The 19,489-nt window shown below is 31.6% G+C and overlaps 1 protein-coding gene across 4 annotated transcripts in view; it reads left to right on the top strand.

Annotated features, from left to right (window-relative positions):
- The window catches only part of LOC143052602 (uncharacterized), a 97,305-nt gene extending 79,409 nt beyond the window's left edge, over nt 1–17,896 (top strand). For 3 of the 4 annotated variants that reach the window (XM_076225670.1, XM_076225672.1, XM_076225669.1), the window contains 9 exons: nt 6,558–7,034; nt 8,713–8,863; nt 9,363–9,497; nt 11,409–11,570; nt 12,007–12,109; nt 13,259–13,390; nt 14,074–14,160; nt 15,177–15,275; nt 17,589–17,896. In XM_076225670.1, coding sequence (XP_076081785.1) covers nt 6,558–7,034; nt 8,713–8,863; nt 9,363–9,497; nt 11,409–11,570; nt 12,007–12,109; nt 13,259–13,390; nt 14,074–14,160; nt 15,177–15,275; nt 17,589–17,724 — 1,482 coding nt within the window. In that variant the 3' untranslated portion in view covers nt 17,725–17,896. Of the gene's footprint in view, nt 1–6,557; nt 7,035–8,712; nt 8,864–9,362; nt 9,498–11,408; nt 11,571–12,006; nt 12,110–13,258; nt 13,391–14,073; nt 14,161–15,176; nt 15,276–16,213; nt 16,314–17,588 lie in introns of all 4 variants that reach the window. The other variant, XM_076225671.1, reaches the window with a different exon arrangement.
- Nucleotides 17,897–19,489: the final 1,593 nt, after the last annotated feature.

Raw genomic sequence — 19,489 nt, 5'->3', positions numbered from 1 at the left:
GGGCAGCATTCAAATATCTTTGCTAAATTAAATAGAAAATTTATCTATACAGCTGATTTTCAAACCTATGTCAATGGATGGTGATAATGACATGAGGACCGATTGCCTTGTTGTGTTATTTCAATAACAAAATCTGATGACCTGAGGCCAGGAAAATATGCCTTTATATTTGTATTATGACCACTCTGGCACTAAAAAACTGACAACAAGCAGATCTCGTGTTGATCAGATTAGGATATACTGTATTTTGAAAGGTGGGGAAGGCACCAAAAAGGCAGCATAAGGAGTGAGACTCTTTTCAAGATCATATATAAACCACATGTGTAGCTTCATTGGAGAAGGGTTGATTTAAAAAATAAAAGGGGGGTGTTTCCAGATGAGCAATTCAGGCTCTTTTTGGGGCCCTTTATGGCTTGCTTTTCGGTGTGAACCATATATATATAGGCTCTGTGTAAAAGACCGTACTTTGACCTATTATGGTTTGCTTTTGTAGATTGCGACTTTGATGGAGAGTTGTCTCATTGGCACTCTATGGTACCACATATTCTTATATCTACATTGTATCTTGTAAGCCTCTACTTCCATCTGTTCAACCTTCTTTTTATAACCCCTTCTCAGTACATTATTGGTCATCAATTATGACAGAAATGTACAATAATTAGACTTTACAACTCTACAGCATGTCTTCTGACCAGGTAGTCCATCAAATCTGACTAATTGCTTGTTCTTCATTTGACAGCTCTACAACATGTTCAAAGGTATAGGGTTACTAAACATGACTAAAAGTACAAGAGGGTTTTTTGTTACTCAAGGTACTTGTATATCCAATGAGGGTTTTCCATTGTTGTAAAATATGCATGAAAAAAACAATATTCATATAGAAACTTAAACAATATTCAAATGAATGAATGGATAAAAACAAATGATATACATTTGTTAAACTCATTCTTCATAAAGACAACCTTTATTGTAGCAACTTAATTGTTTAAAACAGTTTTCAAAAAAAACATTTATGGTTTAATTCTCAAATCTTAACTTTTTTCAAAAACCTAAATTGAATTTTGTCTAGTGAATATTCATTAAGGCAGTTTAAAACTTCTCCTTTCAAAACTACTATTTTAAGGAAAAGTCTTCAGAGAGTCATTCCAAAGACATCAACAGATATTGGAGTGAGCTTCTGGGAATTTAGCTACATGCTAAATTGGATTAAATCCTTAATTTAAATTTCTCAAGACATTTAATAAATATTGGTTTTTTTTCTAACAGAATGTACAAAAAAAAGTAAAATCATAAAAATACTGAACTTAGAGGAAAATCAATTTCGGAAAGTCCATAATCACATGGCAAAATCAAATAACAAAATGCATCAAAAACGAATGGATAAGAACTGTCATACTCCTGACTTGGTACAGGCATTCCAGCACTTGCACTTTAAATTAACCAATTAAGAATATCATACATCTAGTTATTGAAATAAATAAAACATTTGTGTTATCACGTTGAATGCACAGCAGATAGAAAGACATAAGTGAAATAAAAGATTTTGCCAGACAATAATTATAGTGACGTAAACTGGATGATAATTGGATAGACTTTCTTTGAAGATAAAATAAAAAGTATGTTCAATTTTTGCCAGCAATAATCTTAACAGCGTAAATTTTATTATTGTTTCATATGCCCTTCCCTGGTAACACTTACTACTGTAAATTGAGACATTTCTGCATGCATTTATTATTGCAATTTTGTCATTTTAGACTTAAATGTGATTTTATTCATTGCGATATTGAGAATTGACATTGCAATAATTTCTGAACTTACAATATGATAATTTGAAGCCAAGTTGTCATTGTCAAAGTTTAAACTTGGTCTAAGTTTTCATTGACCAGATAAACTTGGTCCAAGTCATCAGTTGTCACCAAGTATTTCATCAAACATTTAGTCCTAAGAAATAACTGCATTGTGATTGGATAATCCCCCTCTATGTCCAGTCCCCCTTATGGAGCTTCATTTATGGTAAATCCCTGCTATTTACTGGTGTTGAATACAAATTTTGTCTAGTTTAGGGAAATGCAGACCCTCCTTTTACCAAATCCTGGATCCACATCAGGAACATTTTTTATTGTGACAATTTTTACTTTTGCACTTTAGAAGTTTTGCTATTTATATGATTTTCAAGATTGTACTTTATAATATTTCCAAGAAATAAAGCAGAGAACACATTCAACCAATGCTTTCCAAAATAAACAGATCTACATGTATGTGATAACTGATAACAACATGTGTGATTGATTTCATATTTGTAGTGTTTTGTAAATTTTATCTTTTTACCTAATTTAAAAAGTGGTCTTCAACCCTTGGGTGGATAAGTTTTAATGCTTGGCAAAAAAAAAATGCAAATAATCATTTACAGATGTTCAAAACTTCAAATACACAATAAATAATTTTGATAAAAGGGAGGTAATGAATATATATATCAGCAGCAAAGGGAGATAATTAACTTATTGCTGATAAAATTTGATAAAATTAAGGATTAAAATGCATTAATAAATAAAGAAGTTTGTTTCTGATAGATTCATTACAGTTTTTATGTACTGTAAATTTGTTGAACATTTTCATTGATCAGAGAAACATTTTCATTGATCAGAAAAACATTTTCAAATGAATAACATCTGTGCTGATTTTAAAAGCTGCTGAATAGTGTATCCAGACAATGTGTTCCTATTGCAAAGAACTTGAATACTGAGGATTCATTTATTTTCATGAAAAACAATTTACGTAGCTTGAGGAAAACTTGTATATTCATATTTGATTCCTGTGTTTTGCCCACTTCTGCATACATAGACTGTAGAAAATTTGTAAGTCAATCAACCTTTGAATTCCTTACGATGAACCCACTAGACAAATATTGCCCTTCAGAATTACAGAAGGAGATTTCCAAATTAAACTAAAAATCAAAATATATTTTTGTTAAGGGGCCAGCTTCAGCACGCCACCGGGTGAAGGATTTACTCAATATATTGAATACCCATTGGTGGCTTCAGGCTGTTTTCTGGTCTTTGGTCAGGTTGTTGTCTCTTTGACACATACCCCATTTCCATTGTATTTTGAGGCTTATATTAACCACAGATTTCTGAAGAGTTGACTTCTAAGAATTTCTGCCAGTCTTGAGATATTTACATACAGGTGTCTATGATAAAATATACAGCTGGTATCATTCAGTACTTATCAATTTGTGTGTTTAACATTTCAAAACATGAAATAATGCAAAATCCATGCATTTTCCCAGCATGCATCATAAATATGCTTAATATCAAACAGAGATAAGATTCACTATGATACTAACAAATCAACAAAGTGCATAGTTTTGTTTCCTTAATCAAAATTCACTGAAATAATTTAATATCTAAGTTGTAGGGTGGGTTGTTGATAAATTTATCTGATTGTTAGAAAACGAAATCCCAGCATGCTTAGAAGCCGTTTTCCTGTGTTTTTGTGTGTTTTGCCAGCGTTTCCACATTTACTGCCAGCGATTGCATGTATTATTAATTATGATCAAGGAAAACATGTAAATGTTATATTTTTTTAGGATTCATTAAGTACATGTTAAGATTATATGTCAGAGTTAATGCCAAATTCTATAATTCTTTAATTGGTAAAAAAAAATACACTGTCTTGAAATTGTAAGACAGAATGAGGTAAATTGTTCCATGTTGAAGACTGAAACTTCAAAAGGAAGAACAGTTATATCTGTTTCATGAATAAATGTCTGTCATCAGTGATTTTTTATTGCAATGAAAAGCTGATTCTTTTTGTTATTTTTATGCCCCTCCAATAGGAGAAGGGGGCATAAGTTTTATGGTCCGTGAGTCTGTCTATCAGTCTTGTACCAGGTTACAGTAGTTGTAGTTACTCTGGTCACATCATTGTGAAACTTGATACCTTGTTTATTATAACATAATTTAAATACTTGCCTCTGGACATTAAGAAACCAGCAATTTATCAAACAATCTAAATTCTTAAATTAAAGGCAAAATGAAACAAAAAACTTTCATTTAATCTTGTACCAAGTTGAAAGTTGAAAAGTCTAATGTACAAAAGTCAAAGGTCAAATCTTGTCTTTGATTTGTGGTGAAAAGTTGTTCCAGTTAGCAATCATATGTAGATTTATTAACATTCTAAACCACAAAATTCAAACTGTACTTATAAAGTAATCATGATGAGGAATCAAATATTTTTGCAATGAATTGACTGTTATTTTAATTAATGAGAAGAATTACAAAAACACTGACAAGACCTGTCTCAATAAAATAGCCAGAATCACCCTCAGAAGGCCACAACTATAAAACTCTTGTAAATTACTGGAAAAAGTAATTAAAGCAATGGTCATAACAACTCTCTGTAGTAGAGATAAGTATTGGAAACAGTATATAAAATGTCTATTAAGCAATGGTTATAACAACTCTCTGTAGTAGAGATAAGTATTGGAAACAGTATATAAAATGTTCATTAAGCAATGGTTATAACAACTCTCTGTAGTAGAGTTAAGTATTAGAAACAGTATATAAATGTCTATTAAGTACATTGAATTCATTTGTAAGTATCATTTGCCAGAAATTGTCTAGACTAGAAAGTTGATTGTTGTCCAATATTGTTTGATGAAATAAATATTGGTGTTGGGCCAAACCATGATGTTGTGAGGCTCCTTTGGTAAACTTCATTAGAGAGACTGAATGAATTTGCTAAAATTAGATTGAAATGCAATTCAATTAGTACACAATTAACAACATTGTAATGTCTGGATTTTTTTGGATGACTATTGTGTTTTGCCTGTCTTTATATTTTCACTTTTTTTCAAGGATTGACATAGGCCGATCCAGGGGGTGGGCCTGGGTCCCCCCTTTTGTGGGAAAAATTTTGGTTGATTATATAGGGAATCATTGAAGCATGACTGGAGCAGGTCCCCCTTAGGTCGGTCAGAGGGCCCCCCCCCCCCCCCCCCCCCCCTTTTATGAAAAGTTCTGGATCTGCCACTGATTAATCATATTTAGAATAATCCAGAGACATTCATTTGTTAAATAAGTTCTTAATTTTATTTCATACTGTGAAAATATTGGCATGTTGGAAGCCCACTATCAAAAGTTAATAAAATTTGTATATCAAATATAATATTTTCAATAAAATATGAAATGTCACATTATGTAAATATCACAAAGGGCATTGAAGTTCATTATTGAATTCATAATGATTTTTCTTTTGATGTACCAAAATCACTGTTTGACATTTGTTAGAATCTGCTGTTTTATGTAGGCTTTTAATATTGCCTGCCAAGTGAAATTTAAGATAGGTCAAAATATTAGCTTTTTTAAAAAAGGAGGATGTTTTACATAGAAGAGAAACAACATTAATTGTGTTAAAAATCAAAAGTTAATAAAATTTGTATATCAAATATAATATTTTCAATAAAATATGAAATGTCACATTATGTAAATATCACAAAGGGCATTGAAGTTCATTATTGAATTCATAATGATTTTTCTTTTGATGTACCAAAATCACTGTTTGACATTTGTTAGAATCTGCTGTTTTATGTAGGCTTTTAATATTGCCTGCCAAGTGAAATTTAAGATAGGTCAAAATATTAGCTTTTTTAAAAAAGGAGGATGTTTTACATAGAAGAGAAACAACATTAATTGTGTTAAAAATTTCACATCCCACAATCAAAAGTAAATAATTATTGTATTTATATACATGTTTATTTAGGGGCCAGCTGAAGGATGCCTCCGGGTGCAGACTTTTCTCGCTGCATTGAAGACCCTTTGGTGGCATCTGGCTGTTGTCTGCTCTATGGTCTGGTTGTTGTCTCTGACACATTCACCATTTTCAATTTTATGATATTTCCAATATGATAAGAAAATGTCACAAATATATGAATCCACTATGATATTCCTTATTTTGAAATATGCTAAGGTTGAAATTCTTAGAAAAAATATTACATGACAAGTGAAATTTTTCTGGAAATTATGGGTTAAAACCAGCAGTTTCATTTGCCTAAAATACATAATTATTGAAAATTTATGCTAGAAATAAAAGTTGATATTATTAATAATTTCATAAACTTGATATATACATGATGATGTTCTGAATGTTTTTTATCAGAAATCATTTTATTTTACAAACTGCAGCATATGTCTTTTACCAAACATGTCAAACTAAAATCTATTAACTTAATTGGAAGTAAAAACCATATACAATATGTAGACACTTCAATCAATAGAAATATAAAGCATTATGATACAATAATTGTATTTTGATTACTTTGATTAATGTTCCAATGGGAATGAGAAAATTTGATTGTAAAGTATTTTATGATGTTTTCGCTTTGAAAGGATAACATTTGATATCAGGAACTTTAGAATTGGGAAAAACTAATTCAATATTTTCCTGGCTTGTAAGCAACTTTTCATGTTTTTGCCAAGACCTAATTTTGTTTAAAGATTGTAACGTTCCAGTACATCTAAATGCAGATGAAATGACAATCCTATTTACTTTTATTTCAGGAGGATTTAAAAGAAACACAAGTTGAAACTGTTAATAATCAATTAAGTGTTGAAAATGAACCTGAAACAGTCAGCAAAGAACCTGAGAACATATCAGTAGAAACTGAGAGCCAGACACAAGAACCTGTTGGTACATCAGAAGAACTTGTGAACAAGACACAAGAACCTGTCAGTAAATCAGAAGAACCAGTGAACAATAACCAAGAACTTGTCAGTGAATCGAAAGAACCTGTCAGCAAATTAGAAGAACCAGAGAACAAAACACAAGAACCTGTCAGTAAATTAGAAGAACCAGAGAACAAAACACAAGAACCTGTCAGTAAAGTAGAAGAACCAGAGAACAAAACACAAGAACCTGTCAGTAAAGTAGAAGAACCAGAGAACAAAACACAAGAACCTGTCAGTAAAGTAGAAGAACCGTCAGTGAAACAACAAGAGAAAACAGATGATGGAACAGAAAAACCTAAAGTAGTTAAGGTAAGTGAGATGTGTAAAAATTTATCAAAGACTTAAATGGCAGTTCACACAAAAAGATTTGTATGCCCTCGCCTCAGGCATCAAATTTAACACACAACCCGAAATGGGTTCCTGTTATCTAATTTAACTTTGTCTCAACCAAATAGAATTTAAATGACACTTATACATAATAATTATTAACACAAAACACAGACCAAGGATGAATTTGAGTAGAGTCACTTTTACATTTATAGATCAAGTTATGCTCCTTTACAAATAAAATCATTGCTGAATTTTTTATGCCCCACCTACGAAAATAGAGGGACATTATATTTTCTGCTCTGTGGGTCAGTTCATTTGTTCGTCCATCTTTTGTCTGTCTGTCTGTCTGTCCCACTTCTGGTTAAAGTTTTTGGTCAAGGTAGTTTTTGATGAAGTTGAAGTGCCCAATCAACTTGAAACTTAGTACACATGTTCCCTATGATATGATCTTTCTAATTTTAATGCCAAATTAGAGTTTTTACCCCAATTTCACTGTTGTTTGAGCTGTTCTTGTATGCACATTTGATCAATTTGTTTTCTTATTAACAACCATTAACTTTTAGGAATTTTGGTCCTCAATGCTCTTCAATTTCGTACTTTATTTGGCCTTTTAAACTTTTTTGGATTCGAGCGTCACTGATGAGTCTTTTGTAGACGAAACGTGCGTCTGGCATATATACAAAATTTAGTCCTGGTATCTATGATGAGTTTATTTACATCATTTTCAAAAGAACAAAGAACTGTAAAGATTGAACAGTGCTTTATACTCTCATGAAAAAAGGATAAAAATTACATGACCAAAAATTACATGACCAAAAATTACATGACCAAAAAATGACCAAAAATTACATGACCAAAAAAAATGTAAATGTCAATTGATACTATGAATTCACCTATTTTCATTGATACCAATTTTTATGGTCTTAGAAAAAATGTATTTTTGTGGTCATTTGATTTTGTAGTTTTGCAAAAGTCTGCATATGAGCATTTAATAAATTTTGCATAATTGATTTATTCAACCTTATTTCATAGTATAGATTACCCTATATTATCATTACAGTGGTGTAGGAGTGGACTGAATAGTGTGGGGGAGAGGGGTGGAAAACTTCCGAAAGTAAAATATGGGGTTAAGATTTCAATGAGATAGCAACCCAATGATAAAATAACCAAAGGACATCTAAAAGGCAGTATACAGACTTGAACAATAAACAGGTGTCTATACAGAGTGCCAAGTTATTACTCATCCCAAATCTTAAAAAGCTGTGAATAAATTTAACAGAAACTAGCAAAAACCTGGCATCAACACTTAATTTTACAAATAGCAAAAAGTATTAAGATATTACATAAGAAAACTACTGACGAGGTTTATGAATTGGGACCGGCACTTTAAAAACATCTTTTGAGATGAAGCTATCAATTAAGGAAATGTTTCCAGTAATTTTTCAATAAAAATATTTGACAGTGGCGGATCCAGGGGGAGGGTTCCGGGGGTTGGAACTCCCCCTTTTTTTGGACCATCAATGCATTTTAATGGGGACATATAGTTGAAACACCCCCACCCCCCTTTGTCCTGGGTTCAGAAGCCCCCTTTTAAAATGGCCGGATCCACCCCTGTTTGATGATCTCATTGTAAATTGTTACAATTTATGTTTTGTAGCCAGTAAAGAAAGGTATGGATATGACAGAGGAGTGGCATGAGGACCCCATACCTGGTATGGGTGTCGCCGCAGACAATGATTCAGATTCCAGTGATTCACGGTCTAGACATAGTAGTGGGGATTCTGATAGTAGTGATAGTACCAGACCTGGTAAGATGATCAGACTTTTCTTATAGTGATGTTTCCTTTCCTGTATGACTGCTAATGAGGCTTTTCTTGTAGAGATTTTCCTTATACAAATAAGGAGATGTAGTATAATTGCCAATGAGGCTTTTCTTATAGTGATGTTTCCTTTCCTGTCTGATTGTCAGACTGCAAATGTTTGGTTTGAGATAGAACATGACTTTATTGAATTGCAATTTCATTTACATCTTAGATACCTTTCATTGAGTAAACAGAAATCTGAAACTAATGATGAAGTCAATTTGGAAGTTTTGCATTAATTCATTGAAAGGTTATTACACAAGTATTGATGAAATTCTGCCATGAAAAATAATATGTCCTAGCTAGAAACTAGTTATTCAAGTATCATTTTGATTTTGAACATGGATGCCACTGTGTGATATTTTTAAAGTATTCAAGTTCTTGTTCAGTTTTAAGCATATCGCAAATTGATATGTGAATGATACAGTCTTGTGTTTTATTTCAGCAAACAGGCCAACATCTTTACAGACGACTCGTAAAAAGAAAAAGATATCTGCTAACTTTAACATTCTTAAGGAGGACTATGCTTCCCCTGATGATATAGATACCACAGATAATCCTGGGGATTTAGAATGGGAAAGTAAGTTGTTGTCTCCCTTTGTTGAATAAAGATTTATTCAGACAAAATTTACATTACGATTCATTAATTATTCTTAGAATACCAATTTCAGGGCACAGTATAAAGGTAAAATATGATTTAACCATTCAGTAAAATACAAAGTTTCTAAAAGGCTTTGGCAAAACCAATATTGTGAGGAAACAAAACCTTTCTACAAAACTATTTTATGTTTACCTGTCTAATTAAGTTACGGTAAAAGGAACTCTCCCTGTGAACTTACACAATAGCTTTTATGTGGAGTTAATTCGATGGGAACTTTACATTTCTCCTAACTAATCAGTTATTGACTAATTCGTCTAAAACATAAAACTCCACAGAGCTATTGTATCCTTTCATCGGGAGAGTTCGTTTGTAAGAAAAAAAAGTAGCCAGTTAAAATTAAAACTGATTTTAGCCGTATCTGGCACAACCTTTTTGGAATTTTGAATTCCCAATGCTCTTCAACTTTATACTTGTTTGGCTTTATAAATATTTTGATTTGAGCGTCACTGATGGGTCTTATGTAGACAAAACGCGCGTCTGGCATACTAAATTATAATCCTGGTACCTTTGATAACTATTTAGGAAAGGTTTGGTTTATTTTAAATAAAATAAAATACAAGTGAATCTCAATCCATGAAAACTGGTACCCAATGATACTAAATAAATCCACAGTAATTATTTACCGAATGGCCTTGGAATGAATGGAATTAGTTTAAGTTAAGAGATAGATAAATTGAGATGCATAAAATGGGAGTTTTCAGTCATAAACAAATCATAATTATCTTTTTTCAACAGGGATATAAATCAAGTTTATTACCAAACAAACAAAAAATGTCTTCTAGAATCTAGGAATTTTCAGTCTCAATATAAAGATAAAGCAATAAAATATTCATTAATTCTTTATTTTTTTGTATTATTCAGTAAGATTTCAGATACAAATATTAAATTGTCGTAAATCTTGCAGATATTTATTGCTTTTTACTGCAAATCATGATTTTTTTTATTATTTTTTTTTGTGTGTTATTCACAGACAGAATTAAGCTACAATATCAAAGTGCTATAAATCTTACAGATATATATTGCATCACACTTCAAATTGTATTAAAAAAGACATTAATTTCAGGCTACAGAAATGTAGATTTTAATATTGATCTTTTGAGCTGAATTTTTCCCTTAGTCGCTGATCTGCTTAACAGTATCAAAATTCTGCAAATTGTAGAATGTACAAATTACTCGATATTTTTGAAGTTTCAAAATTCTTAATATTGACAGAAGAGATTGAATTACTAAGAAAATTGTATTATGATAACATGAAATATTCATTTGTTTAACAATTATTTTGCAGTTTAGAAAAGTAAAGATTTTTCGTTTGGAATTTCAAATATGTGAATAGCAATAGTTTATAAATATAACAAGACCATGAATACCGTACATATGCTGCTGAACGCAATTTTTTTAGCATAAAAATTCGTTACAAGCAATAGTTCATAATTATTCATCTCCTAACCATATACAAAATTCTTACTTTCTATAGATCAAAAAATTTGTTTTTTACAAAGATGACCCAACAGATGTACTGAATGGAGCAGTTACTAAATCTACTTTGCCATTGGCAATATAGGTACAAGAGAAGATGTGGTATCATATGATTGCCAATGCAACAACTTTACACCCTAAACCAAGTGAGGTAGCAGCTACTTTGAATTCTATTGTATACTTTTTTAGAAGCCAGCTGAGTCCAGCCTCCGGATAGTGTACGTTCTTGCTGTGTGAATACCCATTGGTGGCCTTCATCTGTTTTCTGTTTTCTGCTCTTTGGTTTGATTGTTGTCTCTTGGAATATTTTCGATTTCCATTCTCAATTTTATTATTTCTAATTTTCCTTTGCAGATGATACTCCTGTAAGCATTCCAAAAGAACCTATCGCAGAATACAGCGCTGAAGACGAGTACCAGGACGCCAAACATTGGCGAGGTGTAGAAATCAATGGGAAACAACAGAAGATTGACCTCAAGGTCATTGACCCATATAAAAAAGTTCTCACACATGGAGGTAGGTACCAGTTTTGAGAATTAGTGGAAAATTCTATTTTCATGACTGCCAAAGTCTGCATACAAGTTTATAAAAAGGTGAAATTGACTGAATATTAAAATTCATAGCTTTCTAAAACCCACAAAATCTGGGAAAATTGATCCCATGTTTAAAATTTTATCTACAGTAAGTTTCACTCATTGGGCTGTTGTAGCCATCTTGAACTTCCAATGACTTCCTATTACTTTGAAAGAAATAACACCAGTATTGTGTTTCTTTGGTTTTGTCAACCGCTTGTAGTGATGTGTGTCCAACATTTTTGTAACATATCTACATTTGAATGAATGCTAACATTAATTTTTTGGGGTTTCTAGGCTAAATGACTGCTACAATGTTCGCATTTTTCATCAGTTTACATTGCTAACTTCAACTGACTTCCATATTTGTTTACTTTTAGGTTACTATGGTGATGGACTGAATGCTATTATAGTATTTTCTGGTTGTTATTTACCCGATAGAAGTCGTAAAGATTATAATTATGTTATGGATAATTTATTTTTGTAAGTCTGAAATATTTTTATTGCATTTATCTCAAAACATAGGTTTAAAAGAAGTTATTATTATGAGGAAAACAATCTTGAAATTATATTGGTTTGGTATCACAAGATTGTTTGATTGGTTGAAATTATATTGGTTTGGTATCACAAGATTGTTTGATTGGTTGAAATTATATTGGTTTGGTATCACAAGATTGATTGATTGGTTGAAATTATATTGGTTTGGTATCACAAGATTGTTTGATTGGTTGAAATTATATTGGTTTGGTATCACAAGATTGTTTGATTGGTTGAAATTATATTGGTTTGGTATCACAAGATTGTTTGATTGGTTGAAATTATATTGGTTTGATATCACAAGATTGTTTGATTGGTTGAAATTATATTGGTTTGATATCACAAGATTGTTTGATTGGTTGAAATTATATTGGTTTGGTATCACAAGATTGTTTGATTGGTTGAAATTATATTGGTTTGGTATCACAAGATTGTTTGATTGGTTGAAATTATATTGGTTTGGTATCACAAGATTGTTTGATTGGTTGAAATTATATTGGTTTGGTATCACAAGATTGTTTGATTGGTTGAAATTATATTGGTTTGGTATCACAAGATTGATTGATTGGTTGAAATTATATTGGTTTGGTATCACAAGATTGATTGATTGGTTGTTGGTGCTATACACCATTTCAATCATCACACGGACAAGATTTATTTTTGAAGTAACAATATTAGGCAGGAAAACTGGCAACCTTATCAATTAATGTCATAGTTGAGAACACCTTGCCATGAGTTGGGTTCAAACTCACATCAAGTTTCTGATCACTAATTAATTATGAAGACTATTGTTGATATGATGAACTGGCTAACAGTTAAAATTAAAGCATTGACTATGTTACATTGATTAAAGAAATGAAAGGTGAAAATTATGAGACATGTTTAAAGGGAGATAAATAGACATGTTTAAAGGGAGATAAATCAAATCATCTCATGTTCAAATATTTTTTTTAAATCTGAGTTTAATGTAATGAGGATGAGCTGTATGACTTTATACCTTAAAGATCATTGTAAGAAATTATGATGCATAATTTTATTTCGAATTGGAAGCTTTTCAAAAATTATTTGTCTGACTTTAATTTCTATGTATTTCAGATATGTGATAAGTACCTTAGAATTGTTAGTAGCAGAAGATTATATGATTGTGTATTTCCATGGTGCCACACCCAGGAGACAAATGCCAAGTTTTGGTTGGCTTAAAAAATGTTATCAAATGATAGACAGAAGGTGAACTTTCATTATTTTAAGGAATCTGGCTTGTCATGTTTTTGATTTTTTGTCAGATTTTTCGAAATCCTCTGGTTTTATCCATTTAAATGCCTTGAAAAATTTTGCCCGGTGACCCCCATTTTTCTTTTTGAAATTCTTTAACAAGTAAAGTGATACGCCATCTGTAAAAGTCTTATAAAATTTTAATTACTTTTTAACAGTTTTTGAGAACTTTAACTTGTCAATGATAAAGCTATGAAAAGTCAAGAGAGAATATTTTCCCGCCAAAATTTCAATGTCTCATATCTCGAAAACAAGCACGGTGACCTATATTTTTTTTTTTGCTTTTTGGATTCCTTTATTAATTCCTTATCAATATAAACTAGTGTTTTGAAAAGCTAATTACTTTGAAACTGAGAAGTGAACTACCTTAATTCATCTGTTTGAAATTTTTATTGAAAAAAAGCACTGTGTAGAAACTTTACCCAATTCATTGAAGTTTTTACCAAGTTTACTATATTCATGTTTTAGAGTTTGAGTTTAGATTTGCTTGGTGAATATCACATCGCTTCTCATATTAGAATTTGAATGTGAAATAAAATTGCTAGGACTTCAGGAATAGAAACACTATTTGGTTTGGGAATATCACCAACAAGAAACTTATCAATGCAGATCTATATATTACTATATATATTTTGTAGATTAAAGAAAAATTTAAAAGGTTTATTACTGATACACCCTACATTATGGCTGAGGACAATCGTCTTGATGACAAAACCATTTATTAGGTAAGTCACATGATAAATGTTAATGTTTATGAGACTGCATCCCAAAGGCACAAAGACAAAATAATCTTAGAATATGAAAAGACATGATATGGCTTAGTAGAAGGAAGATAATTTCTTAGATAAATTACAAATTATAAAAGTGTAAATGACTTTGATCAAGCTTAATTACGACAACAGCTTTATGAAGAAAGTTTTGTCATTGAACGTTTCTTGGAGATCTTGTAAGGGTCTAATTTGAATAGAAAATGTCTATCGGTATTTACAATATTAATGTAAATTTTTCAATGTGGATTCATTAATATTCATGGGTAAAGAACCTCAATTAAAATGTTCAAAGAAGTGCTAATTTTGTATTGGATTCAGTGGTGGATCCAGCCATTTTAATAAGGGGGGTTCCAAACCCAGAGTAAAGGGTGGGTTCCAACTATAGGCTCTTGTACAAATGCATTGATTGGCCAAAAAAAAGGGGGGGGGGGAACCATCACCTCCCCCCCCCCCCCCCTGGATCTGCCGCTGGGATTGATTGCAGACTTTTGCAAATCAATAAGTAATCAAATATCATAGAAAAATGCAATATATTCTCAATCCACAAAAATTGATATCTAGTCTGAATCCACAGTAGTTATACTTTGTTAAATCAGTAAATTATTTCACACTGGAAAAATTTTCAGGTCTGCAACAAAACTTTTCTATTTATAAGATATGTACATGTTCATATTTATTCTACAAAAGATAATGGAATTAATTTGTGTTTGAGGTTGCATTTGAATATGGCAGAGCAGGGGCGGATCCAGCCATTTGAAAAAGGGGGGGTTCCCAACCCAGGACAAAAGGGGGGGGGGGTTCCAACTATATGTCCCCATTCAAATGCATTGATCGTCCAAAAAAAAGGGGGGTTCCAACCCACGGAACCTTCTCCTTGAACCCTCCCCCTGGATCCGCCAATGCAGATTTAATGTAAAAAGAAAGATAAAACCATATTTTTAAAATGTTATGTAATATTTAATTTTTTTCAGCTCAAAATTTAGTTCCAAGTTAAAGTTTGTGCGAACATTGCAAGACTTGTCCAATATCGTCCCTGTTGACTATATATACATCCCAGATGAAGTTAAAAAGTAAGTTTTTCACACACAATCTTTACATTAGGTAATCATATGACCCTTTCATTAGGGCAGTCTTCACAAACCACAAGCACATTTGACCAAGCTAGTGAAAAAGTAGGATAGCAACAAGGTTTCAAATATTACAGAGATGTAACCATTTACAGCTGAATCATTGTCATTAATTTTTATCAATTTATATCTTTATATACTCTACCAATAAGTTTTATATTTTCATCAATGTAAATTGTTTTTATTCTGAAATTTACACTCACCACTTAAAACTTTAGTTATTAAAATATAAATCATTGTCTCTGATCATCTGATGTTTCAAAGAAATCAACATAGTTTTAAACATGGAATGCATAGAGGACCTCAAAATGAACTGGTTCGCAAAAAGAAATATCAACACTATCAGTTGCTCATCATGGAAGAGAGATTAAGGGACAATATATATGATTGCCGGATAAATTAATTCATTTATATAAGAGTAGATTTCAGTTCAACAAATTCATGATAAAGGATATTTACATAAATTTTGTATTTCGGAAAGTCGGGTAAATAATTTGTTCGCCAAAATAAGTTGGTTTTGCAGTTATCAATAAAATATATAAAATAGTTCATTATCATAATTAATGGCATGACATTTGATTGAAATTTTTTTATTTTCTGTAAAAATATGCACTGAACAGTTTTTATTGGTTAGGGAATCAGCTGGTATTTAAGGAATCCGGCACTCAGAGGTGGGCTTCAGCTGGCCCCTAAACAAAAATGTGTACTAGTTCAGTGAAAATGGATGTTACACTAAACCGAAAACAAATAAATGAACTAAATTTAAAACACATACAAGACTAACAAAGGTCTCCAAAGGCCAGAGGCTCCTGACTTGGGACTGGCGCAAAATTTGGACTGAAATTGTTTCTATTCTAATGAATTATTTTGATTAATTGAAGGTATGACAGCCTGCTTCAGCATCGTTCCCCTGCTCACTCTTCCTCTTCCTCTACTCCTCACACTCCTTCCTGAATACAGCACAGGCACAGTCATAAAAAGGTAAGCACTGCACATGTATACACATTGTCAATAGGTAAGCACAACACAGGTACACACATTGTAAGGTTAGCACAACACAGGTACACACATTGTAAGGTAAGCACAGCACAGGCACACACATTGTAAATAGGTAAGCACAGCACAGGTACACACATTTTAAAAAAGGTAAGAACACATGTACACACATTGTAAATATGTATGCACAACTAATGTGTACATATTGTAAGGCAAGTACTGCACATGTATACATTGTAAAAAAATAGGAACTTCCTATTATTGGGTATACAGGGATGTGCCAAAAATATGGGTCATAATTTTGCGAGATTTTATATAAAAATGACCTTCCTTTTTCATGACATCCTATAGTAAAATGCATTTACGTTTGATAACTGTATATTGATTTGGGTTATGATCTACATATCATATATAAATATGCTATTGAGAATCTTACATTATTAGTCTAATCTATAGTAAAATGCATTTACGTTTGATAAATGTATATTGATTTGGGGTATGATCTACATATATATATATAAATATGCTATTGAGAATCTTACATTATTAGTCCAACAATCCATGCGTATATATATATATATATAACGATAAAATATACATGTATGTGCACCAAAGGATGTCAATTTATATATAAAAACTTAAGGGTAGCTGGTATATTTATGAATTATTAGTGATGATGAGTTAGTGCTTATATAAGCATGGGTCATATTTAAAATATTGTATACAAGTATAGGTCATTCTTTCTTAAATATTTATATAACTATCGGTACTGAATTTCAGTGAATGTTATATTAATATGGGTACGTTTTTTGAGGCATAAATGGCACACCCCTACCAAAAAAATATCGAAGTTACCCCCCCCCCCCCGTGGGCACATGTGCATACATTGTTAAAAGGTAACCACTAAACATTTGTATACAGTGCAACTAGGTAAGCACAGAAATGTTTATTTGCACATAATATGGCACTCAATTACCTTTTACCACAAATAGCCTTTGATGAAAACAAGCAATAGGATTACATAAAACAACAAAAATAATGTAAATTAAAAAAAAATTATTGAAGCCTATAATGGTACTGGATGAGAATTGCAACAGTAAGAGTTTAAGAAGAATGGGGTAAATCAAAGAATAGAGGGTGTTGGGACATAGAACATTCATACGTGAGACCAAGGTATTTAAAAAAAAGACGAGATTATATGTCTCCATCATACTACAAATGTACCTCATTTACATATTTATATTTTATGTGTGATTTTAGTGTTGAAGAGCTCCTTAAGAAGAATCCAAATTATCTCGATCAGAAGGAAACCCGTGAGGAGAAGAAACAAAGAAAAGAAGAAGAGAAACAATTGAAACTGGAGGCAAAGAAAGAAAAAGCCAAGAAAAGGAAATAACTATTTTAATTTGTATAATTTATAATATTTTTACACATTTTATTATACATTCTTTCGATTGTTATTGTGATCTTATTTAAAAACTGAATGATTAGTGACATTTTGAGTGAAATGAAAATTTTTATTGGATATATCTGTTTGTAATTTTTAACAGAAACATACCATTAACAAAGCAAACATTTTCTGCATCAATATAGAGAAAGATACATGAATATCATACTGTTGTAGATATGTGTTACCCCAGAACCAAATTAATCAGAAGGCAAATTCAATTCAAATTTTATCAAGCTATTTATTTACTCTAAATGAAATTATCAATCATCCTAGAGTTATTTTAAAGTTAACTCATGTGCTTCAAGCTGTTTTTTTTTTCAACATCTAATAATTTTTGCACACATTTTCTTAGCACCACATCTTTTCATCACACTTTTCTTATGACTTTTTTTACACTTTCATGAATGGTCAACAGCTTGACAGTGATGAGTTGTAACATATGAGTGATTTTCAAATTTGTCCAAGACGTTCTTCCTGTTTGGAGATACTTTAATTTTTGAATATGTTGATGACACTTTTCTCAGGAACTAATGAACATTATGTCTTCGAAGATATTTCCTCAGTAGCTTGAAGGTTATGAGATGAATTGTGTGAGCAAATTTAGGTTCTGTAAGACATAGACTGCTTGTTCTCGATAATTTAAATAAAAAACTATTGTTTGCTTAGCTGCAACCTTTTGCTTGAAAGCAGTGATTTTTTGTCTTTCAATTGATATATGATATACACAGATATTGTTTGGGAATTGAATTAGATGATGATTTCAGTTTATTTATGACAAAGATGTTTTATTAAGGATGTACTTAGGTGAGGTTAGGTGAAAATTAATAAATTAAGAAGTTAAAATTGATACTATAAGCTGGTAGAGCATCAATTAAGGATAAAAATTAAAGAACCTTAGTGAGCACGCTCACATACCCCACGTCCCCACATTGTCATTGGAGAAATTAAATAAGTAAGTATAAGAAAAAAAAATGTATAAGAAAAAATACTGAATAATAATTTCCTGTCAATATACACATCTACATAGTATGTCCTTATTATCTACAGAATTTCATGAAATTCTGTTGTGTGTTTTCAGTGGAGTTGAGATGACAAACTGTTGCAGAAGTACATTGAAGCAAATAAGTTCAAAGGGCATAACTCCTAGAAAAAAAATTGAATCGTAATTTCCTGTTGATATGCACATCTACATAGTATGTCCTTATTATCTGAAAAGGTTTCATGAAATTCTGTTATGTAGTTTCAGAGGAGTTGCGATGACAAACTGTTGCAGTAGTACATTGAAGCAAATAAGTTCAAAGGGGCGTAACTCCTAGAAATAAAATTGAATCGTAATTTCCTGTCGATATGCACAACTACATAATATGTCCTTTTCATATAAAAAGATTTCGTGAAATTCTGTTGTGTGGTTTGAGAGGAGTTGAGATGACAAACTGTTGCAGTAGTACATTAAAGTAAATAAGTTCAAAGGGGCGTAACTCCTAGATAAAAAATTGAATCGTAATTTCCTGTCGATATGCACAACAACATAATATGTTCTTTTCATATAAAAAGGTTTTGTGAAATTCTGTTGTGTGGTTTGAGAGGAGTTGTGATGACAAGAAACAGGATTAACGGACGGACTGATGGACGGACGGACGGACTGACGGACGGACGGACGGACTGATGGACGGACGGGTCAAAAACATTATACCCTTCGCAACTTCGTTGT

The sequence above is a fragment of the Mytilus galloprovincialis genome, chromosome 11 (genome assembly GCF_965363235.1).
Source record: "Mytilus galloprovincialis chromosome 11, xbMytGall1.hap1.1, whole genome shotgun sequence".
NCBI classification, from domain to species: Eukaryota; Metazoa; Mollusca; class Bivalvia; order Mytilida; family Mytilidae; genus Mytilus; species Mytilus galloprovincialis.
The sequence above is the reverse complement of the archived record's forward strand: the minus strand, read 5'-3'. Positions and strand labels throughout refer to the sequence as shown.